A 14,413-nucleotide genomic window follows, 5' to 3' on the forward strand; every position below is an offset into this window, starting at 1 on the left:
CACTTCTCTCTTTCTTTCCCATTTTGATCATACCTGTTAGTATCCTCTTTGCAGAAATATCTCCAGAAGGAGTCAGAAAGATTAAAATAGGCAGTGCAGATTTCCATATGCCAGGTCCCTGGATATAGTTTTAAAGGGCCTGTGGCCTTAAGTAAAATCTGATTTCTTAACTCCACAAGTCCGCAGGTAAATGTCACACTGCCCTCTGGAGGTAGTCTCATTGGATCTAACCCCGAATTAGTGATTGCCAACTACTGAAAAATATATGGTTGCTGAATTTCGAAAGTCTTCTTCTAGGATGGAGAGGGTATGGAATAGTAGGACAGTTGAAAAATTACCAACTGCTTCCAACTCCTTGCGAGCAGAGTGTATGTTTGTGTGTGTGTGTGTGTGTGTGTGTGTTGGTGTGTGTGTGTGTGTGTGTCAGAGAGAGAAGGGGGTGGGAAAGGAAAGGAGAATAAGTAAAGATTGCTCCCAATTTCAGTAGTGCCAAGATAGAATGGATGCCTGTAGACAGGTACTCAAAAGTGGTAGTAGGGAAGCTTCAAGATGGCTGACTAAATGCATCTGGTACTCACCTTTTCCAGGGAGATGAGCTAAAATAGCACTTAGAGAATCACATTTTAAATAGATCATCTGAGACAGAATACTGGAATTCAACAGAGAAGTGATGGGAAGCACTGAAAGCAAGGAATAAAAAGGAAGCAAGGAAGCCAGCTTGGCTGGGATCAGCTGGGAACCTGGAGAGGCTCCTTAATGTGAGGAAAGGGTAAGTGAGAGACACCAAGTGGTCCACATGCCTGCCACAGAATTCTACAATGCTAGCCATAGGAGAGCCCCTGGACTCTCATGGGCCCTAAGACTCACAGAGAACTGCCTGGAGATCACACGACAGCATTGCTCTAGAGAGGGAGCTCATGCTGAGTCCTATAAACCCCCAAGTCCTAAGCAGCTGCAGCACAGTGCCATTATGAAAGCCCTGCCCCAGACACAATGTGTCCTGCCTGGGGGCCCAAGAGACCCTGCACCTCCATATCCCTGGTGCCCAACTGACACTCATCACTCACAGACACCACTGTTGGGCTGAGGCAGGAACCACTGGAAGTGACCTTGCCACCCCAACAAAAAGGCAGCTGTACATTTTCATGTGCCATCTGCAGGACTGAGGACCAGCTCGCCCAGTTCATCATGGACATCACCAAACCAGCACTGACCACGTGGGTTCCAGAAAGTTGTCCCACCACAGCTACTGCCATTGCCACAGCATACCTGCTACCCAGGAGTATGATAACGTGCCCACCCTCCTGACCCACCCTGATATTCCCAACACCTAGAGAGGCTAATGCTCAACCCACTGCTGCCACCACTGAGGCCCAAAGACTGGCCCACCTAATGTCCTAGTTCCCAGCAAAACTTCACCACAACCTCCACTAATAATCACACCCTAAACCACTGAGGAAATCACAGACACCACTGACACTGTTTACAGCTGGAAAAATTACACAGAGACTATACAACCATCCACACCTAGAGTCAAGGCCAAAGTGCCCTACCCAGCCAATGCCACAGATAAATCTTCAAAAAATGTCATCCCCTATGAAAGCAAATTCAAAAAATTGGAGCAACCGTTACATCAGATGCACAAATGATAAATGTAAGGACACAAGAAACATGAAAAAAATAAGGAAATATGATATCTCCAAAGGCACACTATAATTATCCAGCAACAGATTCTCATCAAAAAGAAATTTAAGAAATACCCCCCAAGAAAGAATTCAAAATATTGATTTTAAAGAAGCTCAGTGAGATACAACAGAATACTGAAAAATAATGCAAAGAAACCAGAAAAACAATTCAGTAAATAAATGAGAAATTTACCAAAGAGGTAGATGTCATAAAAAAAGAGCCAACAAATTCTACAATGGAAAAATTCATTGAATTAAATACAAAATACATTCTAAAGCTTCAACAATAGATTAGATGAAGCAAAAGAAAGAATCTCAGAACTTGAAGACAGGTATTTTGAAATAACTCAGACAAAAATAAATAAAAATGATAAAAAAAAAAAGAATGAGCAAAGCCTATATGACATCATAAAGTGACCAAATATTTGAATTTAGGATCTGAGAAGGTGAAGAGAAAATGAAGGAGTTAGAAAACCTATTTAACAAAACAATAGATAAAAACTTTCCAAGTCTTGCAAAAAACTTTAGACATCCAGAAACAAGAGGCTCAAAGGTCTCCAAATACATACAATTCAAAAAGTTCTTCTTCTCAGCACATTATAGTCAAAATATCAGAAGTCAAAAACACAGAGAAAACTCAAAAAAGCAAGAGAAAAGCATCAAGTCACTTATAAAGCTACCCCTATCAGACTAGACTAATAGCAGAAACCTTATAGACTAGGAAAGAAAGGGCCGATATATTCAAGATGTTGAAAAGAAAAAAAAAAAACTGCCAACCAAGTATACCATACCCAGAAAAGTTATTCTTCATAAAATGAAAGAGAAATGAAGTCTTTCCCAGACAAGCAAAAGCTGAGGGAGTTTATCACCACTAGACCAGATCTACAAGAAATGCCAAGGGAGTCCTACACCCAAAAGTGAAAGAACAATATCTAATATCATTAAAACACATGAAATATAAAAACTACTAGAGCAAACATACAAAGAAGGAAAAGACTAGAATGTTACCACTACAGAAAAGCCACAAAACCACAATAATGAAAAATAAGAGAGTAAGAAAGGAACAGAAGATACACAAAACAACTAGAAATCAATTAATAAAATATGAGGAATAAGCGCTCACATATCAATAATAACCCAGAATGTAAACAAATTAAAACTTTCACTTAAAAATACAGACTGGCTGAATGCATTAAAAAACATGACCTGACTATACACTGCTTTCCATACTCATCTCACCTGTAAAGTCACATACTAACTGAAATTAAAGGATGGAAAAAGAACTTCCATGCAAACAAAAATCAAAAGTGAGCAAGAGTGGCTACACTCATATCAGGTAAAACATACCTTGAGTAAAAAACACTAAAAAGTGACAAACAATGTCATCATGTAATGATAAAGGGATCAACTCAGCAAGAGCTGCATGTATATTTAGAAATACAACAATTCTAAATATATATGCAGTCAACACCAAAACATCCAGATCTATAAAGCAATTATTACTAGATCTAAAGGGAGTGATAGACTCCAATACAGTAATAGTTAGGAACTTTAACAGCCCACTCTCAGCATTAGACAGGTCATCTAAACAGAAAATTAACAAAGAAACATTGGATTTACATTGCACATTAGACTAAATGGACCTAACAGACATTTACAGAACATTTGATCCAACAGCTACAGAATATACATTCCTCTCATCAGCACATGCAACATTCCTTAGGACAGCCCCTATGTTAGGACACAAAACAAGTCTCAATAAATTTTAAAAAATCAAAATCATACCAAGTATCTTCTCAGACCACAATGAAATAAAACTGGAAACCAACAACAAGAGGAACTTTGGAAACTGTGCAAATACATGAAAATTAAACAACATACTACTGAATGACCATTGGGTCAAAAAGAAATTAAAGAGGAAATCAAAAAAATTCTTAAAACAAATAAAATGGAAACATAATATATCAAAACCTATAGGGTGCAGTAAAAGCAGTGCTAAGAGGAAAGTTTATAGTAACAAACACCCACATCAAAAAGTAGACAGATTTCAAATAAACAATCTAATAATTCACCTAAAAAAACTAGAATAACAAGAAAAACCACAACCAAAATTAGTAGGAGAAAATAAATAATAAAGATCTGAGCAAAACTAAACAAAACAGAGACAAAAAAATACAAAGGATCAATAAAATGATGAAAATTAGTTTTTTGAAAAGATTAACAAACTTGATAACTTGCTAGAACAACCAAGAAAAAAAGAAAGAATACCCAAATAAAATCAAAAATGAAAAAATAGACAGGTATAAGTGATACCAAAGAAATGCAACAGATTATCAGGGACTATTATGAACAACTATACACTCACAAACTAGAAAACCTAGAGGAAACAGATAAATTCCTTGACTCATACAACCTACCAAGACTGAATCAAGAAGAACTAAAAAACCTGAATAGACCAATGATGAGTAATGAGATTGAATCAGTAATAAAAAGTCTCTCCCAACATAGAAAGTACAAGACTTGGGGCTTCACTGCTGATTTCCCATGTAACTGTCTTCCAACGTGATGTTCAGATAAGAGTCTACATTCCTTCTTGAATCTAGTGGGCTTGTGACCACAGCGAAAGACTAAGTCATAAAAGGCTATACAGTTTCCACCTGGCCTCTTGGTTCCCTCTTGGGACCTGCCACTATGCTGTGACGAAGTCAAGCAGCCACACAGAGAGGCTATGATCCTACCACAGCACCAGGCAAGGTCCCTGCCCAGAGCCAACATCAACTGCCAGCCATAACTTCAAGGAAACAAGGCTTCATATTCTTCCAACCACCCACCTTGGAGTTGTCCCCACCAAATTTCGGACTTGTGAGCAAAAGAAATTTGTCATTGTGTTAAGCTACTCTGTATGGAGATGGTTTGTTACACAAGAATAGACAGCCAAAACAATGCGCAAGGCCCCCAATACTGTACCCATTTCCTGGCACAGAATAGAACTGGCCTAAAAAGAAATGGGACTTGCCTCTCTGCCTTTCATGAATTTTCATTACTTGGGTTGATTCTTTATTAACATTAGACTTTCTCTCCGAGTCCCAGATTAGGCTGTCTATGAGATATAACCCAGCTGAAATTGTGCGTGTGTGTGCACGCACACTATATGATGGTTGAATTGCTGCCAGTATTTAGTAATTAGAAGATTTTTATATAAACACACACACACACACACACACACAGAGAGAGAGAGAGAGAGAGAGAGAGAGAGAGAGAGAGAGAGAGAGAAAGAGTAGAGAGAATCTAAATTTTTGTCTTCTCTCAAAAAAAAGAACAAACAGAAGATCTGGCAATACTGGATTTACATTCCCTTTTAACAGTAATTCGCTCACAAAACCCCCGGTTCCCTCGGTGCCATCTCCTCTCAGTTGCATTACATCCTGCCTGTTCCATTCAAGCTCTCATCACTCTTTTCTTTTTCACATTTTTTAATTTGTATCAATGTATGGGTTACAAGTACAGATTCTTTACACACGGAGATTGCATAGTGGTGAAGTCAGGGCTTTTAGTGTATCCATAACTCAAATAACATACATTGTACCAAATAGTAATTTCTATTCCTCCACACCTTCCCACTCCTTCACGCTTTTGAGTATTGTCTATCATTCCACACTCCACATCCTTGTGTACACATTATTTATCTCCCACTTATAAGCAAGAACATGCATCTAGTTTGTTTCACTTAAGATAATGGCTCCCAGTCATTCTTAGATTTATTTCCTTACATCTATAGACATTTGGGCTTGTGACCTCTATTAAGACAATGATTCTCTACCTGATCGATAAAAATTTACACTTACATAGTTCTCAAGGAGTTAACACCCTTTTGAAAAGAAGAGTTTAATATACTTAGAAAATAAAAGTCAGAATAATTTTTAAAAACTAAAGTTTTAGTTTAAAATTAAATTTAAAAGGATAAAATAAAATATATGCAAAAAAGCCACATGATGAGGTGACTAGGATAGCAACTTACGTTATTATCATACACCCTGGTGTAATTGTCCAACTCTTAGTGGCTGTTGTGCATATATTGATGCCCCAGAAGCCAGTGTTTTTTGTGTCATTTTTCTATATAAATGTTGTTCTCACCAGGAGCAAAATTGCATAAAACATAAAGTCTACAGTAGAATCAAATATGCTACATTTCAGAATCCTATTTATGGCCAGGCACGGTGGCTCACGCCTGTAATCCCAGCACTTTGCGAGGCCGAGGCGGGTGGATCACCTGAGGTCAAGAGCTTGAGACCAGCCTGGCCAACATGGTGAAACCCCGTCTCTACTAAAATACAAAAATTAGCCTGGCGTGGTGGCGGGCGCCTGTAATCCCAGCTACTTGGGTGGCTGAGGCACAAGAATTGCTTGAACCTGGGATGTGGAGGTTGCAGTGAGCCGAGATCGCACCACTGCACTCCAGACCGGGTGTGCGACAGAGCGAGACTCCGTCTCAAAAAAAAAAAAAAAAAAAAAAAGAGAATCCTATTCACTTTTTGGTATAGTTGCTGAAAATACCCTTCTCACACTAGTGTATGAAGAATCTTAAATAGTTTCTAGAGAGGAGATTGAATTTCGAGCATTGGAGAATGGAATCATTCTGCCTGAATAATAAAACTGAAATTGATACATTTATTTCATTTATAGTATTTGGTGTATTTCATCTTATTAAACAGATTTTAAGTAAACTGTCTTTCCATTCAATCGAATAGCATAATTTTAATGCATTTTATATGTCCTAAAATGAGTAGAATGTTTAGGGAAATGGAATGGTAAAATATGTCAGCCAAATAAGAAAATGATCATCCTTTACGTGTAAAAATAATTTTATTTCCTTAGTAATAAAAATGGAGGTGAAATCCTATTTATTGCTCATTAAATGTATTGAGAATGCAGCCAGTCATAATTTATCTCATAGTGATGTGTATTCACTAATTACTTTAAGAAAATATCTATGTTTGAAAATCAGTCTAAAGAGTACTTAACTAAGTCCTATGCAATCTTTATGAAGAACCACCAACAGGGTGAAAACACTGAGTTTAACCAAGTTTATCTTTGTGGTGGGCCTATTATGGCACGTAGAATCAGAATTCTACTCGCGGCCTTTCATTTGACATACAGTTGGGTGGGCTTTCTAGAAATGCTACTCTTTGGGGGAAAATAATACGGAGTTAACATTCAAAGTGTGTCCCATTTTATAATATTAGTATAGTAAGAGTTACGCTCCCTTTTGTAGAATATGCAAGGAGAGTTAAGGGGCATACTATACTCCTCACCCTAAACAAACAGTCAAAAAAATTTTTTTAAGAAAACGTTAAATAGGTATTTGTATAAGGTATTGTCTACTTTATATCACAGGAGAGTAAGTCATTCCCCTAGTGAGGCCTGCGTTTGTGGTCAAATACTTGGTTCATAAAGTTAATGTCTGAGATGCTGCAGGAGGAGAATATTTATACATCAGTGACTTCAGCAGAATGCAATCCTCATAAAACTTTATTTTATTGGAGTTGTAAAGTTACTTATTTGGGGGAAGAAACGATAAATTTATGAAAAAATAGACAATAGAGTGGTTTTGAACTTTTTATTTTTGTCACTTTATTTCCTGCCAGAGTTAACAGCTCAGTGCCAGAATCAGGGTTCAAATTTGATGGCATATCTCAGTCGAAAAGGTGTGGAAATCTAACCGAGAACTTGGGGATAAAATCACTAAGAAGTGCACTCTAAATCCACCGAGAGCACTGATTTAAATACTATCACAAAGCCTTAATGCAATGCCAGAACAATTCGGAGATTTCATCTGGATCAAGAGATTTTAGCAAAGGCCAATATGTTCGCATGAATTCTTACGAGTGAAAAACGTGTACATTCACCGTCATCCAAACATTGGTCACGATCAAACAAGGATGTCCAGGAAACCTAACCACCTAATCATTCTGGTCATCTCACAATCTCCTTCTTCCTTTTTTTTTTTTTTTTTTTTTTTTCCTATTTAGTAAGGCACCCATGAACAGGCAAGGTGGTTACTTAGACTCCTTCAAAGCAATCAGCAGCGGTCAAATTGACTTTGTTGGTTATTAAAGTAAGCCAAAGTTTTGTCACTTCATAGGATATTTTGCCTGGGGACCTTCGATTTCGGTCTCTAAATGTGGCTTCCTGAACGCTCTCGGAATAGCAAAGTCCCTAAGCGATTCTTAGGGACCCTTCATTCTTCTGGAGAATGGCGTAGCTGACATAGCTGACATCAGCCCCGCGCCTGGGGGCTCCAAAATAGCCACGATTTGTAAAGTTCTGAGATTTCTACTCCTAGATAGCAAGTCCGCGAAGTGCTAAAGCGCTCTGTCCCCTCCCTCCTCTGAGAGCTGTCTCGTTAGGTTCCCAAAGCCAAAGCCTAGGTCCTTCTCCCTTCCCATCAGGGATGAAGGGGGGTGTGTTGCAGGTGTGTAGGCTGGGGGGCGGGGGGCTCTATTAAGTGGGGCGCTGGGGACAGGAAAGTGTTCAAAGAAGGAAACCTGCCTGGGGTCACCCGGGCTCGGCTTCCCTACCGCGCGCCTTTTGGGGTCCGGGAGCGCAGGCGCTGCCCGCGGAGGTGAGAGTGAGCGTGTCTAGGGGCGCGGGGCTGCGCCGGGTGAGAGGGAGCTGCGGTCCCGGGGACGCCCCGCACCTGCGCCCTCGCTGGGGTCCGGACGGGACCGGGCTCGGCCGGGGGAGCTCCGGGAGGAGACGCGCTTACCTGGAGGTAGGGCCGCCCGTGGGCCACCCCGCCCACGACGATGTCGGCGGACGCCATGGCCCCGGTGGGCGAGAAACCGAAGCCCACGTAGCCTGCAGTGCGCACCTGGAGGCGGAAGGCGATCTGGCTGCCCCTCTGGCTCCAGTCCAGCCAGTACTTGCCCTCCGAGTCCAGGAGGGTCCGGTGCGGGTAGGTCCGGCCCGAGACCCCCGCCGCCACCCGGGGGAGCAACCCCCACAGCAGGAGCAGCGGCCAGCAACACATCCTCGGGCGCCTCCTGCCCGCTGGTACCGGCCTCCAGCCGCTGGGGAGTGAGGAGCAGAACGAGGAGCGGCGGCGGCGAGCGGGAGCCCAGGGACCGCCCCTCGGGCCGGCCGCGCGCCCGCCCGGGAGGGGCAGGACCCGCTCTCCCCGCCCCGGGCGGCTTGCAGGGCGCGCCCCGTCCGGTCCGGTCCCGTCCCGTCCCGTCGGGTCCCCGCCCTGCCAACTCTCACCCTGCCCGGCCGCCCGGCCCTTCCAGCGGATCCACCTGCCTCCCCCAACCCCTGACTTGGTCCCCGAAGTCGGGGTTCGGTGGGAAGGAAAGCGAGGGGCTTACTGGAAAGAAAGGGAGGAGGAGGCAGACGCTGACAGAGGAGAAAAGGGGGCCAGAGGCAGAAGGAAAAGGAGGAGGGCGAGAGAATCCTAGAGCGGGAAGAGCGTGGGCTCTGCGGGACGTGGGCGAGAGGTTCCCGGGGAAAGAATGGACATTGACGACAGAGAGCAAGTTTAGCCTGGAGGGGAGGAATGGAGTGAGCAAAGTGGGTAGTCTGGGGTGCGATGGACACAAAGCCCCGTCCAGGGTAACCTTCACGTTTCTGTATCCGTTGCTGTCGACTTTCCAGAGCCTTTGTTCCCAGTGACGTCCCTGCTTCCATGGAGGGACACAGTTCACCTTCCCCCACCCCGCTTCCAGCATTTCTTTCACCCTCCCACCCTGCGGGGCCCCAGAGCTTGCTCCTCACAGCAGGAGTTGGAGCCCTGATGCTTGCCTTCACCTAGATTTTGTTTGGTTTGGTTTGGCGTTGATGGGACAAAGTCAGCCAAACTACTTTGCCATCAGCAGAGAAGGTAAGGGGTGAATCGTCATTTGAGAGTTATATTTTAATTTAACATTCTCTTTTCTTGCTATTCCAAGTTCTGACCATAACCATGTTTATCAAAATATGTTTTGTTTTGGTTTGCCTCTACCTTTGACCACTCCTGTCAATGCTAAATACAATATGGCCACTAAACTTTACCTTGCTTATTTATTCCTTTATTTATAATCTGCCAAGTTTCCAAAAAAGTTCGAAAGTTTGTATCTATAAAAATACAAACAATGCAAAATAGAAAAACAAATAAGAGAGAATATCAGATGAGAAATATGGGTAAGAAGAGCAGGCGCCACACTAGCCACCTTCACTCCTCATTCACTCTCCTCACCTCGTATTTCAGCCTATTTTTCCCCCTACTTATCTTTTCCCAAAACTTTTCCAAAGTTACCGTCTTGCATCTAATCTATATTCTTCTAAAGATACAGGAATATTTAACCATGTCTGGAAGGTGACCTGTAGGTGGATCTGCTTACCAAAGTGCTCAGGGACTTGCCTGGGAAGGGACTTTTCCCAAGGAGTGATTGGATTAAGGTCCGCAGGGCTGGCCAATGGCAATAGGCCAGCATCAGAGAAGAGTGATGTTGGAACCTCAAAATAAAATGAGAAATAAAAGAGCCTGCAAAGCCTTACAAGAACTGGGCATGGAGACTGTGAAATATAAGTAGCTGGTGCCTCACCTCCACCAGGACCCACTGGGCAACTGTCAAGGGCAGTAACAGCCATACAGCAATGTAAGGGTGGCAACCTTAGAATTGGGTTTCTACAAGCACCGCACCAGGGACTTGGCTTCAGCCATGAAGAAAGGAAGGAGGATATGGAGAGAAAGAGGAACAAAACAGGGGGAACGCAGTCCCAGAGGAGTGGCTCATGGCACCAAGTGGGACACACTCACTATCCTCTCACTATCCTGGGCAGGGATTTCGGGAAAGTTAAATTACTGCAGAGTGATTAAAGGCAAACTTTCTGTTTTGTGACTCTACTTTTATTCCTAGCTTAGAGGAACCTGGAACAAGCACATTGCTACATCTGCTTCCTAGGGTTCATTATATAAACCCCAAAATCACATCTATTAGGACATTTTGTCTGCTTATTAAAACAAAAAGAGGTCATGCCTTCCAGAATTCTTCCCCCATGAACTGTTTTAGCTTTGCCTTCCATCACTTCCATCTCACTCACCCACTGGCCTCTAAACCACATGAAAACTCCCTCTGGAATCCTCAATGGACAGCCGTGCCATTTTGCATCACTGTGCCTATTAGGATTGCTTGCTCTGCAGGGTTTGTCACTTCTCCCCTCCTTCCTTTGAAGTATGTTCTTGTCCTCCTTCTCACACTTCACTGTAAGATAGCATCCTATCTGTGGATACTATCCACAGTAGTCCCTATGGAATGTTCTGCCAGACCTCTTATGGCACCCCTGACACTTCAGTGTACTTTTTGTCTATAAAACAATGTACTTGTTTTCCTCCAGTAGCCTCTTTAGGTCAGGAACCACATCTGGTTTCTCATTGCCTAGAATGTGGACATCATGCTACAGGTGCTTAATAAATACTTGTAGGAAGAGTGAACAGATTCATGCCCAGATCCTCCTGTAAGCATCCTCGTAACAAAGTTGTTCTGTGGGGGAAAGCTTGGCCCCAGATGTAATTGAGTGTTCTGCTCTGCATTGGTATTGAGGGAAAAAGAGAAAAGACCACACATGAATATACAAAAGAGAAAGTTTTAAATTGTTTTCATTTATTATTTTCATTGAGTGTGAAGTTATTGTCTTTTGTTGTAACTGGCATTACATCCGAAACACCCTGAGCACTCAAGAAACATTAAAACTAATATAACCATTTTGAGATGAAGTCAACAAACAGAACATTAGCATAATTCATACTCAAAACATCCACTCTGCTTTGGCTTGAATCACCCCAGTAATTTGAGACAGAATAGAAAATTTTATCTATGTGTGCTTTGTACACTGCTTGAGTTCTCTGGATTAAAACCAACTCTACACTTCAGTTGCATAGAGGACTCAGTTTTCTGACTCTGGAAATCAATTACTGCATTGCTGCTTGTCTTAAATTTGTAAAGAAGGCAGGAAGAAAGCATAGGTCTGTTAAAAACTTAGGGAATATGGCAAAGAGGAGAATGAAATTAATGGTAAGGGTTTCAAAATTAGTTTTTAAAACTATTGTTTTTGTGAAAACTGAAACTTGCTGGTTATTTAAAGAAAAAAGCCAGGAAATGCCGAAAAGTGTGAATAACAAACTTAAAAATTCACCTGAAATTCCACCATCCAAAAATAACCCTTGTATGCATTCCAGGAACATCATTCCAGAACCCAGTTCCGTTAAAAGATTGGAGGAGCAGTCTGTTGGGCAAGCATTTGCAGAGAAACAGGTGAATTAGTTTTGTAAGACTCTGCTTGAAATAAACAGAGCGACATTAAACATATTAGTTACAAGCACATTTTTTAGGCTTCTTCTCTCCACATATATCCTTTGGATACATGAATAGACAAAAGAAATCAAACAGACAAAACTAGCTATTCAGTGAGGTCTTACTTAACTTCAGAACATTCAACCAAATTAGTCATTCCTAAAATGAATCATTTTCTCACACTTTTCAATCAAGGATTTGAAATGTTATATTTATTTTAACTCCTCACTTTGATACCTAGCTTAATATCTGCCAGTGTGACTGCCCCCATGCTGAGTTTCCTTACCTCCAAACCCTCTGTTGCTAAGGTTTATTTATGTTTCTACATTAGTCAACTGCAAGGGGTTGGGGGAAGGAGTGAGGAAAAAGAGAAAACCCAAGGGACAATTATAAGCCAATGCAGTGTCCCTATATGAGCTAGGATGGTCTAAAATAAGTGTTTCTTCTTGAGAGTATCATAATTTTCCTGTCTACTTGTACCTAAGGTTCAACAATAATACTAAATATTTATAAAGTTCCTGTCTTCTAGGGAGCTCAGAGAAAAATATTTATGTAAGTGATCTCAGCAGTTCTCCAAAATAGGGAAGCTGAAGCATTTTCTCACATTAGTCTATAAACTAAGTCACTTGTGTGGCTAGGTGACTGGTTCAAGTTCATACTGTGAGTCAGTGGCAGAAAAGCCAAAAATAGAACAACGGTGTTTTGAGTTTTTTTTAATTACATACTTTCTCCAGCTCTCACCTCATCTCCAATAAAAAAAAAAAATTAAAGCTATTAGGTAATCATCATGAAACATTCTTTCAGCAGGGATGATATTTTTTACATGAGCAAGATGCTATGATCTACTATTAGCTCAATGTTATATATTCATTTTAATAACAGATGATACTGATGATAGGCATGTGGATGGAGAAGGTGAGGATATAGTGCATTTACTCATATTATCAGGAAATTGTGACTTGCTTAACTGAATTCTTGAGGTTTCTTTGAAATTGAGTGCCAGTTGGCACTGAAAATCGCTCTTAGGTTCTTCCTTATGCAAATCACAGCAAGCAAACCACTTTCTCTGTACAAATCCTACACTTTAGTATTATCTATAAACTATGCTTTCAAATAAAACTTTAACTAAAAATAGTCTGTGAAAAAAAGGAATGTTCTTTTTTTTTATCACTAGTGATCATCTGTTATAATTTCCCTTTATAGGGAACCATAATGTATATAAAAAATGTGGTAGGGAAGAAATAGATTTACTAAATACTCAGTCTATATTAATGTAAAGCCATGTTTAAAACGTTGTTTAGGGGATGTATGAGAGTAATGGATGCTGAAATTGTACTCATCAGAGTGGTCTGTGGCACAAAACAAATATCAGTGCCCTCACACCTGGGCAAATCTCACTTATAAAAGGGCAAGCCAACCGAAGCTGCCAGTGATTATAGTAACAGAAACTAGGAGTAGTAAAATGTGCTGAATTAGTTATAAGGATGTCAGTCTTGCAAAGATCCTTAGAGACTCTCTAGTCCATACCCTCATCTTGCAAATAAAGAAAGTGAGTCCTAGAGAGGAGTGAATTGTTTAAGGCTACAGTATTTTTAATAGATAAAAGCAGGAAGGTTGGTGGCCTGACATAATTAACAACAATGCCTGGCTCCCCCACATCCCCTTCTTAACAGCTGTTCTTTTGGGTGTCTCAGGTCACCACTGGAATTACTTTTATCAAGCTTTAGCTTCTATATACATGTTGAGAGAAAAAGTAGAAAGGAAGAGGGCATTGTGAAAATAGTGATATTCTCTCTGAGTAGAACTCCCTAGAAACCACCCTTTTGATTATTCCATAGACTTGGCCCTTAAATACCTGTGCTTCTGTATGCTTATAATTCTATGGCCATTAATTTGACAAAAAGTCTAGACTTCGTCAAATTGGCCAACCAGCATCAATTCAAAACTAAAAACAAATTTAACTCCAAACTGAGAATAAGAGGATTCAGTCACTTGATTTCAAAATCCCACATGTGGTTTTGGGGAGCTTTAAAGAAATTTCTACTATGACAAAGAAAACATAAGGACTAGATATATAAATATAAAAATTTAATTTTCCAAAAATCTAATTGAAGTCATTACAACCATTACTAAGAATAACAAACAATGACTAGAGGTTTCCTTAATTGAAAAGCTGAAATAATTAGCAATTATTTTTCATATGGAAACTGGCAAATATGACATATTCTGGGAATGGGTGTTAAGCCTTTGAAGCTTCTAATCAATACATGAATAAAGAAGAAAATGTGTATGTTTATTTTCCATGCTGCAAGATTTTATTTTCTTTTATTTCTAAATCTAAGCTCTCATCTCAATTATTTGAAAATTTCCACATTTAAAGATCCAAATTAGATAATTAAC

The 14,413-nt window shown here is 40.7% G+C and overlaps 1 protein-coding gene across 1 annotated transcript in view; it reads right to left on the bottom strand.

Annotated features, from left to right (window-relative positions):
• MOXD1 (monooxygenase DBH like 1) overlaps positions 1-8,754 on the bottom strand; it is a 103,346-nt gene extending 94,592 nt beyond the window's left edge. The window contains 1 exon segment of the mRNA NM_001265792.1: positions 8,452-8,754. Within this exon segment, the coding sequence (NP_001252721.1) occupies positions 8,452-8,715 (264 nt within the window). The 5' untranslated portion in view covers positions 8,716-8,754.
• Positions 8,755-14,413: the final 5,659 nt, after the last annotated feature.

This window comes from Macaca mulatta, chromosome 4, assembly GCF_049350105.2.
Source record: "Macaca mulatta isolate MMU2019108-1 chromosome 4, T2T-MMU8v2.0, whole genome shotgun sequence".
In the NCBI taxonomy this organism is placed as follows: domain Eukaryota; kingdom Metazoa; phylum Chordata; class Mammalia; order Primates; family Cercopithecidae; genus Macaca; species Macaca mulatta.